This window comes from Scyliorhinus torazame, chromosome 18 (genome assembly GCF_047496885.1).
Source record: "Scyliorhinus torazame isolate Kashiwa2021f chromosome 18, sScyTor2.1, whole genome shotgun sequence".
In the NCBI taxonomy this organism is placed as follows: domain Eukaryota; kingdom Metazoa; phylum Chordata; class Chondrichthyes; order Carcharhiniformes; family Scyliorhinidae; genus Scyliorhinus; species Scyliorhinus torazame.
The window spans coordinates 50,620,911-50,645,976 of NC_092724.1; the positions used below are offsets into that span (position 1 = coordinate 50,620,911).

General features: G+C 47.8%; 1 protein-coding gene across 1 annotated transcript in view; it reads right to left on the reverse strand.

Moving 5' to 3' along the window:
• The window catches only part of fsd1 (fibronectin type III and SPRY domain containing 1), a 61,695-nt gene extending 36,949 nt beyond the window's left edge, over window positions 1–24,746 (reverse strand). The window contains exons 1-4 of the mRNA XM_072482743.1: window positions 24,575–24,746; window positions 18,577–18,672; window positions 9,836–9,967; window positions 1,040–1,141 (exon numbers count right to left, since the gene is read on the reverse strand). Of these exons, the coding sequence (XP_072338844.1) occupies window positions 1,040–1,141; window positions 9,836–9,967; window positions 18,577–18,672; window positions 24,575–24,592 (348 nt within the window). The 5' untranslated portion in view covers window positions 24,593–24,746. The remainder of the gene's footprint in view (window positions 1–1,039; window positions 1,142–9,835; window positions 9,968–18,576; window positions 18,673–24,574) is intronic.
• Window positions 24,747–25,066: the final 320 nt, after the last annotated feature.

The following is a 25,066-nucleotide window of genomic DNA, read 5'->3' on the forward strand; positions in this document are numbered from 1 at the left end:
AATACACTGTGCAATAAGAAACAGAAATAATCAGACAAGGAATGCTTGATGTTTGGGCCAACAGTGACAAATTTGTAAAAAAATGACAGCCAGGCTTCCTACAGTGTTAATCACTATCAAGTGATTGCTGTTAGAAAATTCCTATGTGTGGACAATTGGCGAGACCCTGTTTGGGGCCGGTTGCAAAACTCCAATGTCGACTGACACTATTTACACTCCAGTGTGAAAATTCTTACTTGGGTAGGTGCAGCCCAGATCCTCAACTGGAAGCAGAAAAGGGCAAGAGAATACTTTATAGAAGACTGGTAAACAGCAGTCCATCCAGTAAATGATTCCTGGGATGGCAGGATTGCTGTACGAGGAGTTTGGGTCAACTAGGTTTGTAGTCATTGGAGTTTAGATTGAGTGAGAGGGCTTCTCACTGAAACATAGAATTGTGCAGGGCTGGACAGACTGGTTGCAGGGATGATGTTTCCCTGGTTTGAAGGGTGGGGGAAGTGGTCTGGAACAAAGGGTCACAGTCTCAGGACACAGGGAAGACCATTTAGGACTCTCCTCATCGAGGGTGGTGAACCTGTGGAATTCTCGACCACGGGAGACTGTAGAGGCCAAGTGACTGAATAAATTTAAGATAAAATGGACAGATTTCTAGACACTAAAGGTATTGAGTATGGGGAGAGTGCAGAGATAGAGAACCAGCTATGATCACAATGAATGGTGGAGCAGACTCGAAAGTCAAAATGGCCTCCACTTGCTCCTATTTTCTATGTTTCTAACACTGCTAGCTAGCGGGTTGGACAGTTGAGAATTCAAAATAAACTATGACTCAAAAAAGTTCAGTAACCTTTCCATTTTAGCGCATTGTATAAACCTGGCACTCGTAATTAATTTCCCTCTATTTGTCTATCCAATTATACTCCACCCCTCATATTGAGAGGATCTAAACTAGGAAATTAAGATTATTTAACAACATTATTTAGTGATGTCACATCACATACAGTTCATGGTTTAACAAATTAAATGGAATTTTAAAAGCTACCTGGCTCAACCCATCTGCATTTGCCAAGACCAGTGTCTGATTTGCAAACTCCAGCAGCTCCTCTGAACTCTCCAAAGCCTTGGTGCAGACGGTCAGTTGATTCTGGCAGGAGAAAGGAGATGTAAAATCATCATCAGCAATGCGGGGATCACCAATGGAAATGAGAAGTATTAGACAGTCTTTGTGTCAAACATATTGTCACAATCCAAATAAAGAGCCAGGAAGTTAACGCAGATCACCACCAAGGCTGGAAAGTATAGAATTAGTCACAAGAAAAATGTTGACGCGGAGATGGAATGAAAAGAGAATGGAAGATCAAAGTTTCAGCCTTGTAAGCGAATTACAGTAGGTGACAACTCAGCAACTCTCGATTTCAGGTTTGAATGAAGAAGGAAGTAAGAGAATAGGCCGATTTGAAGTTTAAAAGTAACAAGGGAAACAAAATTTATTAAAACACTGGCTGCAAAAACATGAGCTGCAGTAACATTAATAAAGAAGATAGATAGAGATAGGGCACGCTCTATCGGCATCATCACCGGCAAATCTCGGGAACGGCCTCTCATGGGATTTATCGGCCTCATCACTCCTCGCGAGATCGAATGAGATCTAGCGAGGTGTCGCGATCTGGATCCAGATTTGCATCTTCAGGTGAGTAGTTAGGCTCACTTGAATATGTCTGTGCCAGAGATACTCAAGGCGCAGGATCTAACAGCCTCACCTCAGAGACTGTGAGCGGCACTGTTTGGCACAAATGGTTTCCACAAATGTGGACCAGGTATACTGGCACTGGTGGGGGGGGTGGGGTGGCCAAGACGATTGGGGACCCCTGGGTGGTTGCGTTCTGAGCAGGGTGGTAACCCTGATGCCACCTGGGCACTAGGCACATGGGTGCCACCACGACAATGCCACATGCAGGCCCAGGTGGCACTGTCAGGTGCTCAGATGGCATTTTACCTGCGCTGGGGATCAATCAGGGGATGCCCTGCTCTTATGATGCCCTAATTGGTACGTTGGGACGTTAGTGGGGGTCCAAAGGCCATGGTGGAGGGGTTCAGAGATCAGGGCAAGCTGAGCTTGTTAGTGCAGGAAATGAGCCTGCTAAGTTCGACCTCGGTGGTGAGGGGTTCCTTGCCCAGGTCCGGAAAAGCAGCAGAGTCCCGTTTAGTAGCAGGATTGTTCTTGGCGCTACCAGCTCCAGGAAACACCTGGCTAAACGCATCCGAGACAGGGCCCTGTTTCATTTCCATTAAATTGCGCCTATTATCTTTGTTCCTACCGAGAACATCGATTTTAAGGTGGAAGGATTAGAGGGCACAAAGAGAAAAACCAGGGGATATGAGGAAAATCTTTTTCACCTAAAGGATGGTGGGCATCTGGAATTTATTCTCTGAATTGGTGGTTGGGTTGCAATGCTCAACTCCTGAAAAACAGTTATTGGATCTGCACCAGAAATGCTGTAACCTACAAGGCCATGGACCAGCTGCTGCAAAGTGGGATTAAAATGAGCAGCTAGTTTCCTTTTTTCTCTATCTTTGGTGGCGCAGGCAGGATGGGCCAAATGGCCTCTCTGCATCACAACTTTGCTATGGGCCTACCGTTATTTTTTTATTTAAATTACTCTCAGTAAGGTTTTGGTTCTTATTGGTTCGATTGAACAGGCCTACATTTGGAAATGACAGTCAGAACCATGTACCAATTGCAACAATCCTGGATACGTTTCTCAACTCCAGACTAATTATATACTCTGCGATGATGATGATGCATGTGTGTATATGAAGATCCCCACATCATGAGCTGAGTGAAAGCTGGGTGCTTCCATTCAGGGAACGGGAGAATATATAGTTTAATATTCTCGTCTTCTGCTCCGTCTGGTATATTCGTCGCATTTATCGCTTCCTCTTCGAGAGAGGGATGGTGTGGTGGTGGGGGAGGGGGGGGGGGGGGAAGGGGGAAGGGATTGTATCCCATCTCTGCAGGAAAGAATGTTTCTGGTTAGGAAACAAAACCCCAGCAAGGAGTCTAAACTTTCAATAGGAAGAGTATTCATTCTGACTTCCATTTCCTTCTAACAATCATATATACCAAGCATTTGGCTCAGTGTTAGCATTCTTCCCTTTGAGTTAGACATTTGTGGGTTGCAAGGGTCCTTCCTGTTGATTCCCTCTTTCTTTATTTTTTGCTGTTATCATTTTGACCCATGGATGCTTAATGGCTATAACAGCAAGACCTAGAATTTGTGGCACCCGAGAGATGGGGTGGGACTCAGTTTAATTGGTCGGCTGGATGCCAATGAATTGGCCAAAAGGCCATATTCTACCCGGTAACAGGTTGCCTGAGTGAGATGATTTCCAGAGACCCGAGGAAAGCAGAGATGGGTCCCTGGATCCTCACGGGAAGATCCTGCTCTCTCCCCCTAGTGTTCTCTCCAGAAAAGCTGCTATATTTCTGAAACTGCAGAGACCTGAATGAATCCACAGTGAAAACCTCGAACTGAAAGCAAAAGTTTGAAGAGAAGAAAGGTGGTAGAAAAAAACATCTGAAACAATGACTCGTATATTTTTATTTTCATCCTTATTATTTTCAACCCTCTCTTCCCCTTATGTGTACACATATGTGAAGTGGGGGCAAGTTAAAATGGGGGGGAATAGGAATTAGATAATAGTTGACAAGTTGTATTTGATGCATATTTCATTATAGTTCTTTTGTGTTTAGATTTACAATCCTGGGGCGAGATTCACCGACCCCCCGCCAGGTCGGAGAATCGCCGGGGTCTGGCATGAATCCCGCCACCGCCGGTTGCCAAATTCTCCGGCACCGGAGATTCGGCGGGGGCGGGAATCGCGCCGCGCCGGTTGGCGGGCCCCTCCCCGCGATTCTCCGGCCCGGATGGGCCGTAGTCCCGCTGCTAAAATGCCTGTCCCGCTGGCGTAGATTAAACCACCTACCTTACCGGCGGGACAAGGTGGCGCGGGCGGGCTCCGGGGTCCTAGGGGGGGCGCGGGGCGTTCTGGCCCCGGAGGGTGCCCCCACGGCGGCCTGGCCCATGATCGGGGCCCACCGATCCTCGGGCGGGCCTGTGCCGTGGGGGCACTCTTTTCCTTCCGCCTTCGCCACGGTCTTCACCATGGCGGAGGCGGAAGAGACTCCCTCCACTGCGCATGCGTGGGAATGCCGTCAGCGGCCGCTAACGCTCCCGCGCATGAGCCGCCCGGAGATATAATTTCCGCGCCAGCTGGCGGGGCACCAAAGGCCTTTTCCGCCAGCTGGCAGGGCGGAAATTCGTCCGGCGCGGTCCTAGCCCCTTAAGGTTGGGGCTCGGCCCCCCAAGATGCGGAGCATTCCGCACCTTTGGGGCGGCGCGATGCCCGACTGATTTGCGCCGTTTTGGGCGCCAGTCGGCGGACATCGTGCCGATACCGGAGAAGTTCGCCCCAGGTGACTGTAATTATTGGGCAGCCAAGCGCCAAAGACTGTGTATTTTTCTGAGAATTATTGGTTAATTCAATTGTTTTGAGAGTCCGGGTCAAGTGGCGCTGGAATTGACTGCGCACTAGCTCAGGGGGATCGTAACAGGGTTCAAAAACCCCTCAAGGTCTTAAGCACATAATCCAAGGTGATAATTCAGTGCAGCACAAAGGAGTGCTTCACTGTTGGAAGAACCTGCTTGAAAATGGGATAGTTTCATAGAATTTACAGTGCAGAAGGAGGCCATTCGGCCAATCGAGTCTGCACCGGCTCTTGGAAAGAGCACCCTACCCAAACCCGCAACTCCACCATACCCCCATAACCCAGTAACCCCACCAAACACTAAGGCCAATTTTGGAAACTAAGGCCAATTTAGCATGGCCAATCCACCTAACCCGCACATCTTTGGACTGTGGGAGGAAACCGGAGCAAACCCACGCACACACGGGGAGGATGTGCAGACTCCGCACAGACAGCGACCCAAGCCGGGAATCGAACCTGGGAACCTGGAGCTGTGAAGCAATTGTGCGAACAACTATGCTACCATGCTGCCCTAGTCAACATTGGACCTGTCTATCTGCTCATGTGGATGCAACAGATCCAATGTACTATTTGAGCAGCAGCAACAGTATCTTCCCAGTGTCCTGGTTAACATTCATTTACACAACACCAATTAACTGCTCATTTGGTGTTATTGGGACCTTATGTTCAAATTGGCTGACAAATTATCCTGGCCTTACAAGTGATTTGTGAGTTGTGAAGTTCTTTGGGATGCTTCACGGATATAACAGGTGCTATATCAATACAGGAACTTCTTCCGCAGCTGCAGGCCCTTTCTGTTGTTCAGTTGGATTATTATTTCCGCTCTATCTCTCTCTCTCTCTACTCACACCCCGCCCCCCCCCCCCTCCCCCTCGTGGCTATTTCCAGGGTTAAGACATTAGATTTTGTGGAAACAAGTTAAGATTAGCCGATATGCCTTTGTGTCAGCTATAGTTCAGTTGGTAGCATGTTCACCTCTAAATTACAATGTTCTGCGTTGAAGTCGCACTGGGAGCCCCTTCCCCAGAAAGCAATGGAGGCTGGGTTATTGAAATTATTCAAGGCAAGGGTTAGACAGATTTTTGATAGACAAGGGAGTTAAGGCTTATGGGGTCAGACTGCAAAGTGGAGTTGAGACACAACCAGGTCAGGCATGATCTTATTGAATAACAGAGCAGGCTCGAAGGGCTGAATGCCCTGCTCTGGAGTCCAATATTCCTAGGTTCCAGGGCTTGAGGACAAGATAAAGATAAAGGCCAACACTCAGGTGCAGCACTGAGGGAGCACAACACTTTTGGGGAGCCATCTTTTGGACAAGGTATTAAGCCAAGACCCTACTGACCTGCTCAGGTAAAGATGAATCTTATGTTGCTATTTCAAAGATGATTAGGGATGTTATTCCCAGTATCTTGCGCAATGACCATCACACACAAAAACCCCCCAGATCATCTCATCATTTTCACATTGCTGTTTTGGGAGTTTGCAGATTGCAAACTAGCTGGTACGTTTCCCACATTACAACACTGACCACACTTCAAAAAGCACTTATTTTCATAGAATTTACAGTGCAGTGCTTTGAGATGTGTGGTGGCCATGAAAAGAACAAAGAGAAGTACAGCACAAGAAAGGCCCTTCGGCCCTCCAAGCCTGCACCAACCATGCTGCCCATCTAACCCAAAACCTTTTACACTTCTGTGGCCCATATCCCTCTATTCCCATCCTATTCATGTATTTGTCAAGACGTCCCTTAAAAGTTACTATTATATCTACTTCCACCACCTCCTCCGGCAGCGAGTCCCAGGCACCCACGACCCTTTGTGTAAAAAAAACTTCCCTCGCACATCTCCTCTAAACTTTGCCCCTCGCTTCCCTTAAACCCATGTTCCCTAGTAAAAGCCTGAGAAAAAGCTTCTGACTATCCATTAAATCCATGCCTCTCATAATTTTATAGACTTTTATTAGGTCGCCACTCAACCTCCGTCGTTTCAGTGAGAACAGACCAAGTTTATCCAACCTCCCCTCATAGCTAATGCCCTTCATACCAGGCAACATCTTGGTAAATCTCTTCTGTACCCTTCTAAAAGCCTCTCCATCCTTCTTGTAATGTGCCGACCTGAATTGAACACTAGAGACATGATTCTCCAGAAAAATGTCCCAAGTGTGGTAGCGAGTGGGAATTGCCACGCCCCTCAGCCCAGCGAGGCTTGCAACGCAATTCAATGTTAATTGGTCCACTTAATGAGGCTTCATGGGCTTCTCGCTGCAAATGAAGGCTCACCAGCTGATTCAGTGGGACCACGCTCGCCAGCCCTCCACTAACAATGTGCAGCAGCACTTTGTTGCACTTGCACAGCCAACCCCAGCCAGCTCGCAATAATGACACCGAGGAGACCAGCCTCAAGATTCAGGGACGCAGATCTGGGTAGGCAGCTAGACGCTGTGGAGGCCAGGAGGCATGTACTGTTCCCACAAAGGTCCAGGAGAGTCAGCCGAAGAGTAGAAAGTGCTGCCTGAATGAGGTGGCGGCAGCTGTGAGCTTGGGGAGTGTGACCAAGAGGACTCGGCTTCAGTGCCGAAAGAAGATCAATGACCTACACCGGGCAGCACGGGTGAGTAGACACCGACGCTGCCCCCCGCCTCCCCCACCCCAAGGGAGCATACACCCCCTTAACTCCCCATGTGACCCCCAACCCTCCCTCCATCCCCTCCTCCTTCAACCCCACGCCCATCCCAACCCTCCCTTCATAACCCCCTCCCACCTCTTTGAACCATGTGTGTGGCTAACCATGTCTTCTGTGCCTTCTCAGGAAAAGATCTCCCATAATCGTTGGGAGAGGGCCCAGAATGGTGTGGGGTGCCGGACTGAAGAATCCTCACCTCCTTTGAGGAGCGGGTCCTGGAGATGACTGGGGTGGCCGAGGACAGATCGGTCACCCACACAGACCTTGCAGAGGTGAGGAACCACCGGGCCCCACCAGAGGACCTGTCAAACGTGATTTGTTATAGCCTTACTGACTGACCCATCCCTCCCACTGACCACATGTCCATTCACCGCAGGTCCAGCAGCCGACGGCGCCGTCCCATCCCTGGTGGCCCTCCTCTCCTGACTCCGAGGAGAACACCTCAGAGGAGAGCTCCGAGGATGTAACCATTATAGTCGCGGCCACAGCTGTCATCCCCACCTTCCACCAGCGCAGATACACACACCTCGTGGGATATGTTAGTGGACAGGCCTCTGGGGCACAATCTGGTGAGCACCACGCTGCTGATGATGCACATCTGGTGGAGGCAGGAACCCCCAGGTGAGACAGCAGTCGGAGGGCTGCTGGATCCCAGGACTCAGCTGGGTCCCAGCCTGATGCTGAGCCTGTGGTACAGAGTTACCCGGAGCTGATGGAGACGATAGGGAGCAGCTAGGACATTCAGAGGGGGATGCCAGCATCACTCCAGCACTTCCATAGCCGACTGGAGGAGTCCTAGAGACTACGGGCACAGGAGATGTTGCCGGCAATGCGTGGCACCGAGGCCAACACTACTGAGGTGGCGATCGCAGCAGAGGGCCTGGTGCATGACATCAGCACCATGAGTGAAGGTGTCCAAGGCATTGCGCAGTCAGTGACAGCCATGGCTGAGGGTTTGGCAGAATGTCCGACGCACTGGGGGATGTCACACAGTACTAGGCTGACCTAGTCCCGCTCTCAAATGGGAATGACCGGGGTGCTGTGGAGCTTGTCCCAGTCGCAGGTGGGCATTGCTGAGGTGCTGCAGAGCATGTCCCAATCACTGACGAGCATCGTCGAGGGCGTCGACACGATGGTGGGACCATGGGGATCACCAGGGCTGACAGAGCCAGATGATGCAGGGGCAGCCGGGGCTCGAACGAACTACCCCTCCATTCAAAAGTGAAGCCCAGGGTCTTATGGGCACTGACCGGTGGTGAGGGGGTGCTGAGTTCCAAACTGGACCCATCCCATGGAGTGGCAATGGTGGCCACCAGCTCTCCCAAGTTCCAACTCTCTGATGAGGCCGCGTCTCAGAGTCAGCACTCGGCACATGGCGGCATGGCTGTGCATGTTCCGCCAACAAGTGAGCCGGGCTCTCCGGCCCCAGAGCCACCAGAGCACGTCCAACAGGAGCGTCGAAGGCCACAGGACAAGGTAGGCAGCTGGCTGCCTCCACCACTGTTGTGCATCCTGGGGAAATACTTAGACATAGTGGTAGAGCCAGGAGGGCAAAGCACATAGAGGATCACCGAGGGCATTGGCACCATTAGGAGAGTGGGGAATTGTAACACACATTGAACACCCTTGTGCACAACCAGTATGATGCCTCTATTACTTTCTTCTGCAATGGGGGCTGACTTGTGACAATAAAGATTATTTTTATTTATTTTTTGTTTAGTTACATTTTCCTCCAAATCATTTATATATGCTACAAACAGCAATGGTCCCAGCACTGATCCCTGTGGAACACCACTAGTCACAGCCCTCCATTCAGAAAAGCACTCTTCCACTGCTACCCTCTGTCTTCCATGACCGAGACATTTCTGTATCCATCTTGCCGGCTCACCTTTAATCCCATGTGACTTCACCTTCTGTACCAGTCTGCCATGAGGGACCTGGTCAAAGGCCTTGCTGAGTTACACAAACACAAGCCTCCCTTTGCCATCTTAATTTATCTTGTGATTGACATCTGCCACTGGCTATGGCTCAAGCTAAACTAAGCATTGCCTACAATATCTATCATTGATGGCAGCCTTGCTGGGATGGCTTCCTTGCTGGGATGGCTTCCTTGCTGGGATGACTTCCTTGCTGGGATGACTTCCTTGCTGGGATGACTTCCTTGCTGGGATGACTTCCTTGCTGGGATGACTTCCTTGCTGGGATGACTGCCTTGCTGGGATGGCAGCCTTGCTGGGATGGCAGCCTTGCTGGGATGGCAGCCTTGCTGGGATGGCAGCCTTGCTGGGATGGCAGCCTTGCTGGGATGGCAGCCTTGCTGGGATGGCAGCCTTGCTGGGATGGCAGCCTTGCTGGGATGGCAGCCTTGCTGGGATGGCAGCCTTGCTGGGATGGCAGCCTTGCTGGGATGGCAGCCTTGCTGGGATGGCAGCCTTGCTGGGATGGCAGCCTTGCTGGGATGGCAGCCTTGCTGGGATGGCAGCCTTGCTGGGATGGCAGCCTTGCTGGGATGGCAGCCTTGCTGTGATGACAGCCTTGCTATGATGACAGCCTTGCTATGATGACAGCCTTGCTATGATGACAGCCTTGCTATGATGACAGCACCTACCTGCAGTTCATAAGTCTTGCTGGCTCGTTCTTGCTTGATCTTTGTGACCATGTCTTCCTTCATCTCATCCAGGATGGCATACAATGAACTGTATTCTGTCTCCAGGTCTGTGAAAGCTCGTTCAGAATTATCCTAGAAAGAAAAGTAGATGGGTGGCAGGAAATTAAACCAGAATGAGGCACAAAACATTTGTCTGGAACTTAAAATCCCTTACAGTCAACATAATAGTTCATTTTGGGTTATTTACAAGTACCAACATTTACGTAAAAAAGACCAGTCAAAGCCAGGATGTCATGAGCAACAGGTGCTGTCACTTCACTCTAATCTTGTGCACCCAACCATTCACTATTCAGGCAAGTCTAGAAGGACAGAATCTGTTGGGCGTTTTTCTACAAGTCAGATGAACCGAATATAAAAATGACAAATCCTCACATTCTTGAAATAACAATGTCTTGATAAGTTGCCATTACTACACATTAAGCTTCCCATTGTGCTACGCCATCATGATTTAATTTTCCCTTCAGCATGACAAATGGTTGAAAAAGCCTAGCTGATACCACACCCATCCAAAATGGCCAAGGTGAAGCCAGTGACAAACATCTCTCCATTTGGATGAACAGGCAGTTCAAATTGCATGGTTAGCAAGTCAGAGTATTGCTATAATTCACTTGGAAGGATTCTTGTCTTTAACTTTTTCTTTATGCTATAATTGATTTAGTCCATTAAAAAAATAAGGGAGCCAGGATTGCAAAAATATCACTGGGGTTGTAAAAACAGGGAGAAAAAGGAGGTAGAATTGAAAACAAAAATATTTTAGAATAAATTTTAAAAAGGACAAATAAGTCAGAATTTTGAAAAACCAATAGAAGCTATTGAATGAGACAGGGAGAGAGATAAAAACTCATTAAGGGTAAAATGTGAAAGAGGTATGTTCCAAATTTACTCTATTAGAATGGGGGAAATTCAGATTTAATTTTGAAATGTCAGTTTGGATCACTTGGTTGCACTCAGGTTGCAGGTCCAAACACCACTCCAAGACACAAATGTTAGCCAACACCCTACTGCGGTACTGATGGAGGCTATATTACCAATGGTGCTGCTCTGGTGGGTCAGGCGGATGTTAAACTATCTGTTGAACTATTTAAGTAAGTTCACGGGTTCTCGAATACCCATGGAAATATTCCGCCTTCGACTATTGTCAAAGCGAATTTCATTGTGAATGGAGCTGCATTGATATAGAAAGGTGGCACCAGTTGGTATCCAAAAAAAATCTAAACTAGGCCATTGTTGTGCACAGTGACTATGATTTGGAAGAAAGTTACTTCATTTTGCAGATGGCACTAAGTTGAGGGTTGGGGTCCTCAAAGCATAACAGGCAAACCAAATATAAAAGGAGTCAGACACAAAAGCGAAATACAGTGCATTCTAGAAATCTGAAATAGCTAGAAATTCTCAACAGGTCGGCAGCACCTGAAGAGGGATAAACAAGAGTTAACATTTCAGGTTATGATGAACACGTCACAGTCCCAAAACACTTAACTCAGCTTCCCTCTCCACCAGATCTTGCCAGATCAGCTGAGGATTTCCATAGAAGGTCAGGATATGCTGGTGAGATGAAATGAGTGACAAATGACATTGGGCGTGGATAAATTAAGGTAACAAGAATAGGGAATGAAATGACTCAAGGCTATATAATGCAACCCAGAGGAAGAATATGGGTGCATTAGTTTACTGATGCACACAGTGCAGTGTGCAGCAACATTAAGGAAAGCCAATGTGATCTACAGATAGATGGATGGAGAACAAGTTTCAATAGGTTATACGTCTGCGTATACTCCAGTTTGCCCGGTGAATGAGCTGGGATAGTGGGCTAAGTTAGGGGGGGGGGATGCCATTTAGGGTAGCGAGGGATAGATTTAGGTATTTGGGGATTCAGATAGTGAGGAAATGGACGGGGCTCCATAAGTGGAACTCAACGAAGCTGGTGGAGGAGACCAGAGAGGATCTTAAGAGGTGGGATACACTTCACTTAACGCTGGTGGGGAGGGTCCAAGTGGTGAAAATGAATATTCTCCCGAGGTTCTTGTATATCTTTCAAGCTCGCCCGATCTTTATACCAAAGTCCTTTTTTCGGAAAGTAGACATAATCATTTCTGACTTTGTATGGGCAGGGAAGGTGCCGAGGGGGGGTAGGCCCTGCTACTGAGGCAGAGACAGCGTGGGGGTCGGCGTTGCCAAACTTGCTTCATTATTATTGGGCGGCGAATGTGGACAAGGTGCGGCGGTGGTAGGAAGAAGGAGTAGAGTGGGTTAGGATGGAGGAGGAATCTTATAAGAGGTCTAGTTTGAGGGCTATGGGGACGGCAGCATTGCCAATGGCTCCGAGTAGGTATTCAGGGAGCCCGGTGGTGCAGTCCACGGTGAAGATATGGAATCAGTTGAGGAGGCCTTTTAGTGTGGAAGGAATGTCAGTTCTAACGCCGCTGTTCGTGAATCATGGATTTGAGACGGGGAGGGATGGAAAGTGTATACAGGAGGTGGAGGGAAGTGGGGCTGGTCAAAGTGACGGATTTGTATTTGGAGGAAGGATTCACCAGCCTGGAGGAGCTAAGTGAGAGGGAGAGGGGAGAGCTGCTGAGGGGGAGTGAGTTCAGGTATCTGCAGGTTAGGTACGTTGTGCGAAAGGTTTTGAGGGGGTTCCCTACGTTGCCGGGATACACCCTGCAGGAGCAACTGCTGCTTTCGGATGTGGAAGGGAGGGAAGAATTGGGGATATATACACGTGGCTGGGGGAGCAGGGAGGCAAGTGGGTGGTGAAGATCAAGGAGAAACGGGAAGCGGAGATCAATTGGGGAGTATGGAGTGAGGCACTGCGTAAGGTAAACGGGACCTCCTCTTGTGCAAGGATGAGCCCGATACAGTTTAAGGTGGTGCACAGCATGCATATCACTCGGGCGAGAATGAGTGGGTTCTTTCAGGGGGTAGCAGATGAGAGGTACGGGCGAAGGCCAGCAAATCATGCACACATGTTTTGGGGTTGCGAAAAATTGGGAAGATTCTGGGCGGGAGTGTTCACAGTCTTAGCCAGAGAGTGGAGGAGGAGGTGGACCCGGACCCTTTGGTGGCGATATTTGGGGTTTCAGAGAAGCCGGAGCTCATGGAGAGGAGGAAGGCCGATGTCATGGCCTTTGCTTCTCTGATTGCACAAAGGCGAATTTTGCTGGAGTGGCTGTCGGCATTGCCACCAGGGGTAGCAGCTTGGTTGGGTGACCTGTACGAGTTACTGCGGTTAGAGAAGATAAAGTATGAGTTAAGGGACTCAGCAGGGGGGTTTGAGAAAAGATGGGGGATGTTTGTGACCGTGTTTGAGGAGCTGTTCGTCGTAGGGGGGAGGGGGAGGGTGAAAAAGGGGAAAACTCTGTACAGTTGATTGTTGGGAAGTATGTTTCCCGGGATGTTCATTGGCTGTAACCTGTTTTGATACATGTTTGTAATAAAATACATTTTTTTAAAAAAGGTTTGGAGGAGCCATCTTTTTGATGAGATACTAAACTAAGGCCCAGTTAGGACAGAAAAAATTGTAGCACTCCTACTGCTGCCCTATCTAAGATCAACAAATTGACACAGACGGGAGACACATTAATTAAGAAAGCCTTTGATGCTGTTTACTGACAGATGCCAGCGCCACCCCAATGCCTGTCAATGTAATATTACCCATTTGTTATTAACATTGAATGTTACTGGTCTCGGGAGAATGAGGAATCAGGGCCTTTGCACCAGTATGAACATGCAGTCCGAAATTCAGCAGCATTAATGCTGCTCCTTCTGCCCGAGATCACTATCATTAATCCCACTCAATCCCCTTGGCAGATTAAGCAGCGAACACAACAATGTAGACAAACTTGGACTATGGCACAGATTTACAATTATTTTCTAAATATTCTAAAAACCTCTCCCGGATTTTCAACTTTGCAATGTTCGTGTTCAGTTACTGCATCAAGGAACACTGGCTGGGTGAATCTAGTTAAATTACACCCTGTCCACTTCAATTAGGCCCACAATACAAAACTGGAGCTCAAACATAAAGCAGACATCCCGAAGCTGCTTGCTGTGGTGTCAATGTCTTGGTTAGGCACTGTTCTGGGGCGAAATTCTCCCCCAACGGCAGGATGTCCGCCGACTGGCGCCAAAGACGGCGCCAATCAGACGGGCATCGCGCCGGCCCAAAGGTGCGGAATGCTCCGCATCTTTGGCGGCCTAGCCCCAACATTGAGGGGCTAGGCCGACGCCGGAGGGATTTCCGCCCCGCCAGCTGGCGGAAATGGCGTTTGTTGCCCCGCCAGCTGGCGCGGAAATGCGGCGCATGCGCGGGAGCGTCAGCGGCCGCTGTCAGTTTCCCGGCGCATGCGCGGGAGCGTCAGCGGCCGCTGTCAGTTTCCCGCGCATGCGCAGTGGGGAGAGTCTCTTCTGCCTCCGCCATGGTGGAGGCCGTGGTGGAGGGAAAGGAAGGGAAAGAGTGCCCCCACGGCACAGGCCCGCCCGCGGATCGGTGGGCCCCGATCGCGGGCCAGGCCACCGTGGGGGCACCCCCCGGGGTCAGATCGCCCTGCGCCCCCCCAGGACCCTGGAGCCCGCCCAAGCCGCCTGGTCCCGCCGGTAAATACCAGGTTTGATTTACGCCGGCGGGACAGGCAATTTCTGGGCGGGACTTCGGCCCATCAGGGCAGGAGAATTGAACGGGGGGTCCCGCCAACCGGCGCGGCCCGATTCCTGCCCCGCCCAATCTCCGGTACCGGAGACTTCGGCGGGGGCGGGATTCACGGCGGCCAACGGCCATTCTCCGACCCGGCGGGGGGGTCGGAGAATGACGCCCCCTGTTCTCCAGACCTTCTCCGGTGTCTTATTCAAATGACATTCTGCATGTATAAGCCCAAGTAGAAAACCCAACAGTGATGAGCAAAAGAGTGGAGTCTAGTCCTCCCCCTCATCCAGTGCCCATTACTAATGGGCCAGGATATGGTGATGGGCACCAGAAACCAAGGGCGGGATTTTCCATTCCCGCCCACAATTGGGAATTTCCAGTGCTGCTGAAAGCTGGCTTTCCAAATTTTCAGTTCCTACCTGCGACATCCTGCCCAAATCAATTCTCCCTCACCCCACCAATATTAGTTCAGGGGCATGGAGACCAACAGTAAAGCACCATCAGCATTTTCCATCACATATCACACTCAGTCGTTCGATCAAGCTTCCTTGCACCATCCTTTATCAAATCTATCAGTGATGTGGAGATGCCGGCGTTGGACTGGGGTGAGCACAGTACGAAGTCTTACAACACCAGGTTAAAGTCCAACAGGTTTGTTTCGATGTCACTGGCTTTCGGAGCGCTGCTCCTTCCTCAGGTGAATCTGAGAACCTGAGGAAGGAGCAGCGCTCCGAAAGCTAGTGACATCGAAACAAACCTGTTGGACTTTAACCTGGTGTTGTAAATCTATCAGTGGCATCGTTGATATTAACTCCATCGTGTCCGTATCTAACTTCCCCTTAAAATTATATCTACACTATTTGCCTCAATTACTTTTAAGTACAAGGTCAGGTCCTCATTCTAACCACTCTCTGGGTGAAGGATGCCCCCCCCCCCTCCCTGAATTCCCCATTTGATTAATTAGTGATTATCATCCATGATCCCTAGAATTGGGCTCCCTCAAATGAGAAAGAATTGCATGCAATATAAGAGAAAGACAATAGGGCGGCACGGTGGTTAGCACTGCTGCCTCAAGGCACTGAGGACCCAGGTTCGATCAAGGCCCCGGATCACTGGCTGTGTGGAACAAAGAACAACACAGCACAGGAACAGGCCCTTCTGCCCTCCATACCTGCACCGTATACTTCCATTCCCACCCTATTCATATATTTGTCTAGATGCCCTTATATGCCGCTTTGATATCAGCTCCACCACCTCCGCAGGCAGCGCTTTCCATATATTTACCACCCTCTGTAAAACATTTGCCACGCACGTCTGTTCTAAGCTTTCCCCCACGCACTTTAAACCTATGTCCCCTAGTAAGCGACTCTCCTACCCTGGGAAAGAGCATCTGACTATCCACTCTGTCCATGCCACTCATAATCTAGTAGATCTCTATCAGGGCGTCTCTCAACCTCCATCGTTCCAGTGAGAACAAACCGTTTATCTAGCCTGTCCTCTTAGCTAATGCCCTCCATACCAGGCAACATCTTAGTAAACCACTTCTGTACCCTCTCCAAAGCATCCACATCTTTCTGGTAGTGTGATGACCAGAATTGTATACAATATTCCAAATGAGGCCTAACTAAGGTCCTGTATAGCTGCAACATGACTTGCCAAGTTTTATATTCAATGCCCCTACCAATGAAGGCTAGCATGCCCTATGCCTTCTTGACCACCTTATCCACACGCGTTGCCACTTTCAGTGATCGGTGGACATGCAGGCCCAGATATCTCGGTCTGTCAGTACTCGCAAGAGTTCTACAATTTATTGTGTAATTCCTACATGCATTGAACCTTCCAAAGTGCATTACCTCACATCTGTCCGGATTAATCTCCGTCTGCCATTTCTCCGCCCGAGACTCCAACCAGTTTATATCCTGCTGTATCCTCTGACAATCCTCTTCACTATCTGCAACTCCACCAATCTTTGTGTCTTCTGAGAACTTACTAGTCAGACCAGCTACATTGTCTTCCAAATCATTTATATACACCACGAACAACAAAGGCACAATAACTGTTCCCTGTGGAACGCTGCTAGTCACAGCCTTCCATTCAGAAAAGCACCCTTCTACTGCTACCCTCTTGTCTTCTGTGCCCAAGCCAGTTCTGTATCCAACTTGCCAGCTCTCCTCTGATCCCATGTGATGTCACCTTTTGTACCAATCTACCATGAGGTACCTTACCAAAGACTTTACTGAAGTCCATGTATACAACATCTACTCTCTCATCTATCATCTTTGTCACTTCCTCGAAAAACTCGATTAAATTGGTGAGACACGATCTCACCTTCACAAAACCATGCTGTCCATCGCTAATAAGTCCATTTGTAAGTAAATCCTATCTCCAAGAATCTTATCCAATAATTCCCCTACCACTGATTTAAGGCTCGCCGGCCTATAATTTCCTGGATTATCCCTGCTGCCCTTCTTAAACAATGGAACAACATTGGCTACTCACCATGGCTACTCACCAGTCCTCTGGAACATCACCTTCAGTCAATGAAGACACAAAGATTACTCTCAAGGCTCCAGCAATTTCCTCCCTCGTCTCCCTCGGTATTCTGGGGGTGGATCCCATCAGGCTCCTTCCTACTTGCTTTCTATTCTTCAAGGGCTTCATCTGTCCTAAGCCTTTTAGACCTTTCGAATGCTTCCTTTTTCTTTTTGACAAGGTTCATGATATCCCTCGTTATCCAGGGTTGCCTATAGTTGCCACCCTTTTCTTTTTCCCTCTGTACATGCCAGTCCTGAATTCTAATCAACTGACATTTGAAAGCCTCCCACATGCCGGATGTTGATTTTCCCTCAAATAGCCTCGCCCAGTCAACACTCTCCAGATCCTGCCTAATGCTGTTGTAATTTGTTGTAAGTCTAACACCTTCACCCGAGGACCACGCTTGTCCTTTTCCATAAGCTGTTTGCACATTCTCCCCATGTCTGCGTGGTTTCAACTCACAACCCAAGATGTGCAGGTTAGGTGGGTTGGCTATGCTAAATTGGGTACTTATTTTTAAAAAAGAGAAAGACAATGTGAATGGTTCCAGGATTTTTGCAGTGTAAGACAGATTTATACAGTTTCAAGTTCTTTAGACAGGTCTTATTTGACTGATGCCTTTTGAACATTCACTCTTGATCTTTGCCAATCTATAGAATCCACAGAATCCCTACCGTGCAGTAGGCCATTTGGCCCATCGAGTCTGCATCGACCCTCTGAAAGAGTACATCACCCAAGCTCACTCGCCCACCCTATCCCCTTAATCTAACCTACACATCTTTTGTCCTTAAGCAATTTAGCATGGCCAATCCACCTAACCTGCACATTTTTGGACCGTGGGAGGAAACCCGAGCACCTGAGGAAACCCACGCACACACGGGGAGAATGTGTAAACTCTACACGTACAGTGACCCAAGGCTGGAATTGAACCCGGATCCCTGGTGCTGTGAGGCAGCAGTGCTAACAACTGTACTACCATGCTGCCCTTAAATGTTACGTCTCAGTCTGCGTCTGTCTGTATGCGTGCTTTCAAATTAGCACCTCCGTGGCACAAAGTGCTGGGGTGCCAGGGGGAAAGAGGACATGCAAGTGGAACACTGAAGGAAAGCGAACTGCGTTTGGCCATGACACTGCCCAAGAATTAGATACACTTACAATATTCGCTCACACACACCATTTACTTTCAGCACTCTGTCCTTGTTTGAACATGGGAGCACCACCAATTTTTAGTTCCCTTTTAAGGCAGACACCATTCGGATTTGGAACTATATTGGCTGTTCCTTCACTGTTGCTAGGTAAAAAACCTTAGAAACCTTCCTCCAAAGTTCCTACACCAGGTGGATTGCAGTGATGCACCACCACCACCACCTTCTCAAGATTAATTAGGGATGGGCAACAAATGCTGCCCTTGCCAGCAACGTCCATACTGCATTTAACAAAAAAAAAATGAAGTGAGCGCAACAGTCTGATAGGGGTTTGCATTCTGGACGCCAAATATAAATACCTCAACATTCTTCAGGGTTTGTTTCAGCACAAAAACAAAGTTCTGGATCTCTTCATTCTTCACAGCCAGGGTAGTAATAATTTTCTTCAAAGTCTCCTGAGGAAAAAGAAGCAAGGTCAGAGTTGAAGAAGAATGAAAGTGTCCTTTTTCAATAGTGAAAACGGTATCTCTACTCGCATCATCCACAAGAATCAGCATAAAAGGGCCTAGCTTTGCATAAAGTGAAGTGAATTAGCGTTTTACAACAGAACTTTATCTCCTGATTCATTTCACCTTAATATCAACGTCCTGCACTATGGGCCTACCACCATCAACTTTGTGACTAGGAGAGGGCTTGTCTACTCCCCTTCTAACTGCGGTATGTTTTCTGGCAATGAAGTTGGCTCACCATTGGCTGTCATAGAATCATAGAATTTACAGTGCAGAAGTAGGCCATTCGGCCCATCGAGTCTGCACCGGCTCTTGGAAAGAGCACCTTACCCAAGGTCAACATCTCCACCCTATCCCCATAACCCAGTAACCCCACCCAACACTACTGGCAATTTATCATGGCCAATCCACCTAACCTGCACATCTTTGGACTGTGGGAGGAAACCGGAGCACCCGGAGGAAACCCACGCACACATGGGCAGAACGTGCAGACTCCGCACAGGCAGTGACCCAAGCCGGAATCGAACCTGGGACCCTGGAGCTGTGAAGCAATTGTGCTATCCACAATGCTACCGTGCTGCCCTGTCGGAAGGATCTTCCAGTTCCATCGATGATGCTGAGGGGTGGGGTGGGTCATCTTCAGCTGACGATCCCACTGGCGGAAAGGGCTGGAAAATCCCTCCCTGTGTATTTCTTTTGACGATCAGACGCGTTTTGTCCTGCACCAAACTATGACAAAGCCATACTTTGCAGCACTGATGAACCTTGCAAGAAGCTATGAAAAAAATGACACTACGATAAATTCAAATATTATAGATTTCTGGCTTCAGTGAAGAAAATCCAGATGGTTGCATGGCAGGCAGGAAAGTTCAATTGCAAATTCTCCATCACGAGTGTCACTGTCGCCACAATGTTTGATTGGGGTGTAAATTCTGTCAGAGCAATTGATTGGGCCCAAGTCAAAGTTTCCACTGTCGGAGTTAACACAGCACTGACGCATTATGGTCAAGTATGTTTGGTAAATTGGCGTTGAGGCAGTTATAGAAAACAGCTATAACCACATTTCATTTTTGTGGTTTGTTAACTCACTTATGTGTGACACTCTACAGTGTAGGCTGCTTATATCTGCACGGCAGATATGGGCAGCACAGTAGCATTGTAGATAGCACAATTGCTTCACAGCTCCAGGGTCCCAGGTTCGATTCCGGCTTGGGTCACTGTCTATGCGGAGTCTGCACATCCTCCCCGTGTGTGCGTGGGTTTCCTCCGGGTGCTCCGGTTTCCTCCCACAGTCCAAAGATGTGCAGGTTAGGTGGATTGGCCATGATAAATTGCCCTTCGTGTCCAAAATTGCCCTTAGTGTTGGGTGGGGTTACTAGGGTGGCGGTGTTGACCTTGGGTAGGGTGCTCTTAGGGTGAGCCGGCGCAGACTCGATGGGCCGAATGGCCTCCTTCTGCACTGTAAATTCTATGATAATCGATGATATCTGCTGTTTAACCATGGGAACTTATCAGTCTTAAAACAGCTGTCCCCAGTATATCCCAAGAGAACGATCAATTGGCATCAACTGTGGATCAGCAGTCTCACTCTCATCCGAGTCAGGCCATGCGATGTAGCCACATAAACACATAGCCTTGTCTGACACTATGGGAGTGCTGTGTCATACCATCCGAGACGCCATCTCTCGGCTGGACTCCCGCTGCACTGCTCACAGAAGAGCAGGCAGAGTTCTCCCAGTTTTGCTGACACCCATCGCCGAACGACCACCACTTAGCTGGTCAGGTCTTATTGCTTACTGTGGGATCCTGCTGTGCATAAACGTGTTGTCACATTTCCCTACATTTAATGACAACAATTCAAAAAGAGTACTTTGTTGGCTACAAAGTTATGAAGGGCACCATGTATGTACAGTTTTGACGGGTTTCTCTTGGCTCTGGGTGGTTTTCTGACCTGTTCTACTCCCAATGATTAAGCAAGCATCCACACTGGGAAATGGCTCAAGTTAGCAACTTTAATCTCAGTGGAGCTGCTGCATACAGATTCTGCTCGATTTCTGTGCTGAGGGCATGCTGAGCAGCTGGAGAACTTAATCAGCTGATGTTCCACACGGCCTGTTCTCCACCGGACAACACAAGTGTTTAAAGAGGTTGCTCTGAGCCACATTGGCAGCCAGAGGATAAAGGCATCCTGGGTAGAGAATGGTCCAAGATTCCTATACAAAAACTATAAATCTATTGCTTTTATTAAAGACAATTTGATTGTTTAAAGCAATCATAGTCTTAAATTTACTATTGAACTTAATGGGTTTGGGATTATATAAATTGTTGACCATTATATTGGAAGCCAGCTTTTGTGGAGATGATTATAATTTGTCATCTTAATTTGCTCCCAACCCCAATGTCAACCAGTAATTCACTTCAGTGTAATGTAGTTCAGTCTGCTCCACTCAAACAAAACCCAAACTTTCAATGAGAAAAAGATCTAGAATCATGGCATTTTGACGGAAAAACACCAAAAGTTGAGCAAAAATTAACTTGATTTCAGAACAGAAATTATTTGCCCTTTAAAAACGAAATGCATTTATAACATGGTCTTAACAACACGTCACATAAATACTCAATAGCTTGATCTTTCACTCTCAGTCCTACACCAGTTGGAGATGCGCGCCTTCACACAACCTTGTGTGATGAGCATTTCTGTGCATCAGGTTGTGCAACCATCATATTGCAGGGCCAGCCTGCATTTTCTCAAGAGGCCTTGCTCATTTTCCCTCAATAACATTCTTGCTCCAAGCGTTACTCTCAAGACTGTTCCAGCATCCTGCACCAAGTGTCACAAAATATAGCCTGTGCCTCCAATCCTCCATAAATTCTACACCTGTTTTGAACCACTTCCCAAGGATTATCCATGATGATCATGAAACCACTGTCAATTACCATAAAAACCCACCTGGCTCACTAATGTCCTACAGGGAAGGAAATCTGCCATCCTTACCTGGTCTGGCCTACATGTGACTCAGCCACAGCAATGTGGTTGACCCTTAAATGCCCTCTGAACTGGCCTAGCAAGCTACTCAGTTCAATGGCAATCAGGGATGAGCGACAAATGCTGGTCTGTTGAATCCATGAATGAATAAAGAAAAAAATTCCTTTCTCTCCCACAAGACTAGCCAACCCCTTCCTCTAATAGTATTTCCTTCAGTCCAGTAAAACTTTAGGATTCCTCATTTTTATGAAGGTCTTCACAATGGGCTGCAGGTGCCCATCCTTGCACTGTATTAGCACCATTCTCTATTAGGGGAGGCAGTGGCATACTAGTACTGTCACTGGACTGGTAATCCAGAGACCCAGGGTAATGCTCTGGGGACCTGGGTTACAATCCCAACATGGTGGATGGCGCAATTTCAATTCAATAAAAATCTGAAATTAAAAGTCTAATGATGACCAGGAAGCCATTGTCGTAAAACCCCATCTTGTTCACCAATGTCCTTCAGGGAAGGAACTCTGCCATCCTTGCCTGGTCTGGTCTATATGTGACTCCAGACTCACAGCCCTCTGAAGTGGCCTAGCAAGCCACTCAGTTCAAGGGCAATTAGTGATGGGCAAAATGTGCTGGCCCAGTCCATAAAATGATTTTTATAAATCTGCTCTTTTCCATCACTTAATAAAGGTGCATTGATATTGGGAAAGTGACACTGAAGTAAAGATCCATACTATTTAAGCCTTTTGCACCACATATCAATAATGCTGTCAAAACTCAGTTCTAGGGTTACAAGGAATGCCACTTGAGCTAGAAGGTGCCTTTGGAATCCTACATGTTTTAAGATGAAGGAGAAGGCGGTAAAATAATCGCCTGCACGATGTATCTTATAGACTCCCCTGGGCATTATGTAGGAGCCAGGCTGGGGTGGAGGTTGCTATGTCAGCCGAAATGTAACTTTGGGTTTGTTCAAACAATTCGGAAAGCCCGTTTGGGGATGGGAGGAAAACTGAGAATTTAGTCCAACCTTAAATATTACAGTAAAGGGTAAGGTATCATTAAACGCCTTTGAGTACAAACATCCCGTTGCTGAGGTAATTGCCATCTTTATTGAATTGTTGCCACTGAGCGAATGCTGGCTGGACTATTTTACTAGCACATTGCCAGGGTTACTAGTTATCATGTGTGCATTCACTTTGCAAAAACTGCAAATGTCGGGAATCCAAGATAGAAATGCTGGACCTTCAATTTGCTTCCATTGTTACCCGAGGAAAGAGGGGGCAAGTCAATCGCAGATTCTGGAACAGGATCTCAGTAAAAACAATGACTTTTTCTTCCCAGATACAGCTGGACCCGTCCTGCATTCCCAGCAACTTTATCTGTGCTCTCTTTGCTTGTATCTCTCTGGCCCTGGGTTCAGGTAGTTGATGACATGTCTTCCCCCGCATTCTCAGGTGGTGGGGGGCACAGAAAGAGAGGGACAGAGAAAGCAAGGAAATAGTTTCAGGAAACCTCCCCTCAATACCTTCAGATCTGGTTAATTTGGGGCTCCGTAAGTTCACTATAAAAGCCTTCAGCTCTGATCCTTCAGAATACAAATGACAACAGGTCAGCATGGTAGCACAGTGGTTAGCACTGTTGCGTCACAGTGCCAGGGACCCGGTTCGATTCCCGGCTTGGATCACTGTCTGCGCGGAGTCTGCACGTTCTCCCCTTGTCTGTGGCTTTCCTCCAGGTGCTCCAGTTTCCTCCCACAAGTCCCGAAAGACGTGCATGTTACATGAATTGGGCATTCTGAATTCTCCCTCTGTGTACCCAAACAGGCGCCGGTGTGGTGACTAGGGGTTTTCACAGTGACTTCATTGAGTGTAAGCCTACTTGTGACTATAATGAAGATTATTATTATTAAAGTAAAGTGCTAAGGGTGTAGTTCAGGCACAGAAATTGGAATTAGCGCAAACAACAAGATTTGTACTAATATCTCTTGCTATAAATATCCTATAATCAGGAGTTTGTCTACGCATCCAAACCCAATTCAAAATTCTGGAAAACCACAGGGAAAGGCCGAAATCTGAGCACGTTGAAGCTTTCCCATCACAGAAATATTCCATTTTTAAAAATGTCTCACAAAATTGGCAGAGGCAATGATAAACCCACCCACAGCCCCTAACCATCCTGATTATAGGTCACAAATCAGATTTATAAACTTGACTGTTAAGGACACAATTCAGGTTTCTATAGGGGGGGGGGGGGCTTAAAGATAAAGCAGCGCTAACACTCCTTTCCAACTGGTTCAGCCTGAAACCAGCTCAGATACAGGCCTATAACTACCAGTGAGATACAACACACTACTTAACTGGGTTAAGTGAAAAAAAAACTAATTTCTTATGGTATATATTAAACACCCTGTGTAATCCATACAATATAAAAAAGGACTAGCAGTGTATGCTGGAATACACAAATAAACAATGCAGTGACCACACCTGCAGTATTAATCCAACTAAACCATGCCCAGCACAGGTTGTCGTGGTTCAATGAAACAGCAAAAAGCAATTATTTTAAATCACCCACCCCTCCCATTTTCCATACCAAACGCTGGTTACATTTAATTTTTTTAAAAATAAAGCCTCAGGTCTCCACTGCTATCTGGATTTAATGAGTAAATCAGTCTTCACGCGTTAAACAGCAGGAATGCAGGCCATAAAGCTGGTCGAAATGATCTGAAATTCATTTGCAAAATGCAAACACTGGGCGCATTTTGTAACGCAGGTCAATTTCCTCTCTCCCTCCTTCCCCTTGCCCAGGTCCCGTTGCTGGAAGACCAGGTTGAAGCATTCACTGTAGGTTGTTACTGCCCCTCTCTGTTACCTTGTTGTGATCTGCCATTGCGGATCTGAGTGAGGAATCCTTTCCGTTTCTTTAAACACAGAGCCGGTTGCATTTACATTGCGTTGGCTCAGTTTCACCCCCTCCCCTCCACTCTTTAAAATCCCGAACAAAGCACAGAGTGCGAGAAAAGGGGGACTTATCACTGAACAGTACCAGTCTCTGCGCAATAGCAGCGCTCACTACAACGGATTGTGGGATTTGTAGGATTTGCGGATTTTAACTGTGCCTGCATCACACAGCCGGAAACATCTCTACCCTTCAAAGTTTTCATCAAATTAGATTCTCTTGTGCTGTTAATTCCTGGGGTTGGACCAAAATAATAGTATTAAAGACGACAGTCCTCTTGATCATTTCCTGTTTATAGTGAGGGATTAATACATAAAACAACTCCTTAGGGTCAGTATCCCCTTTCCACAATTTTGGACCCCTTTTGGAGTCGGGTGGTTTGGTTTAGCTCAGTTGGTCGGATAG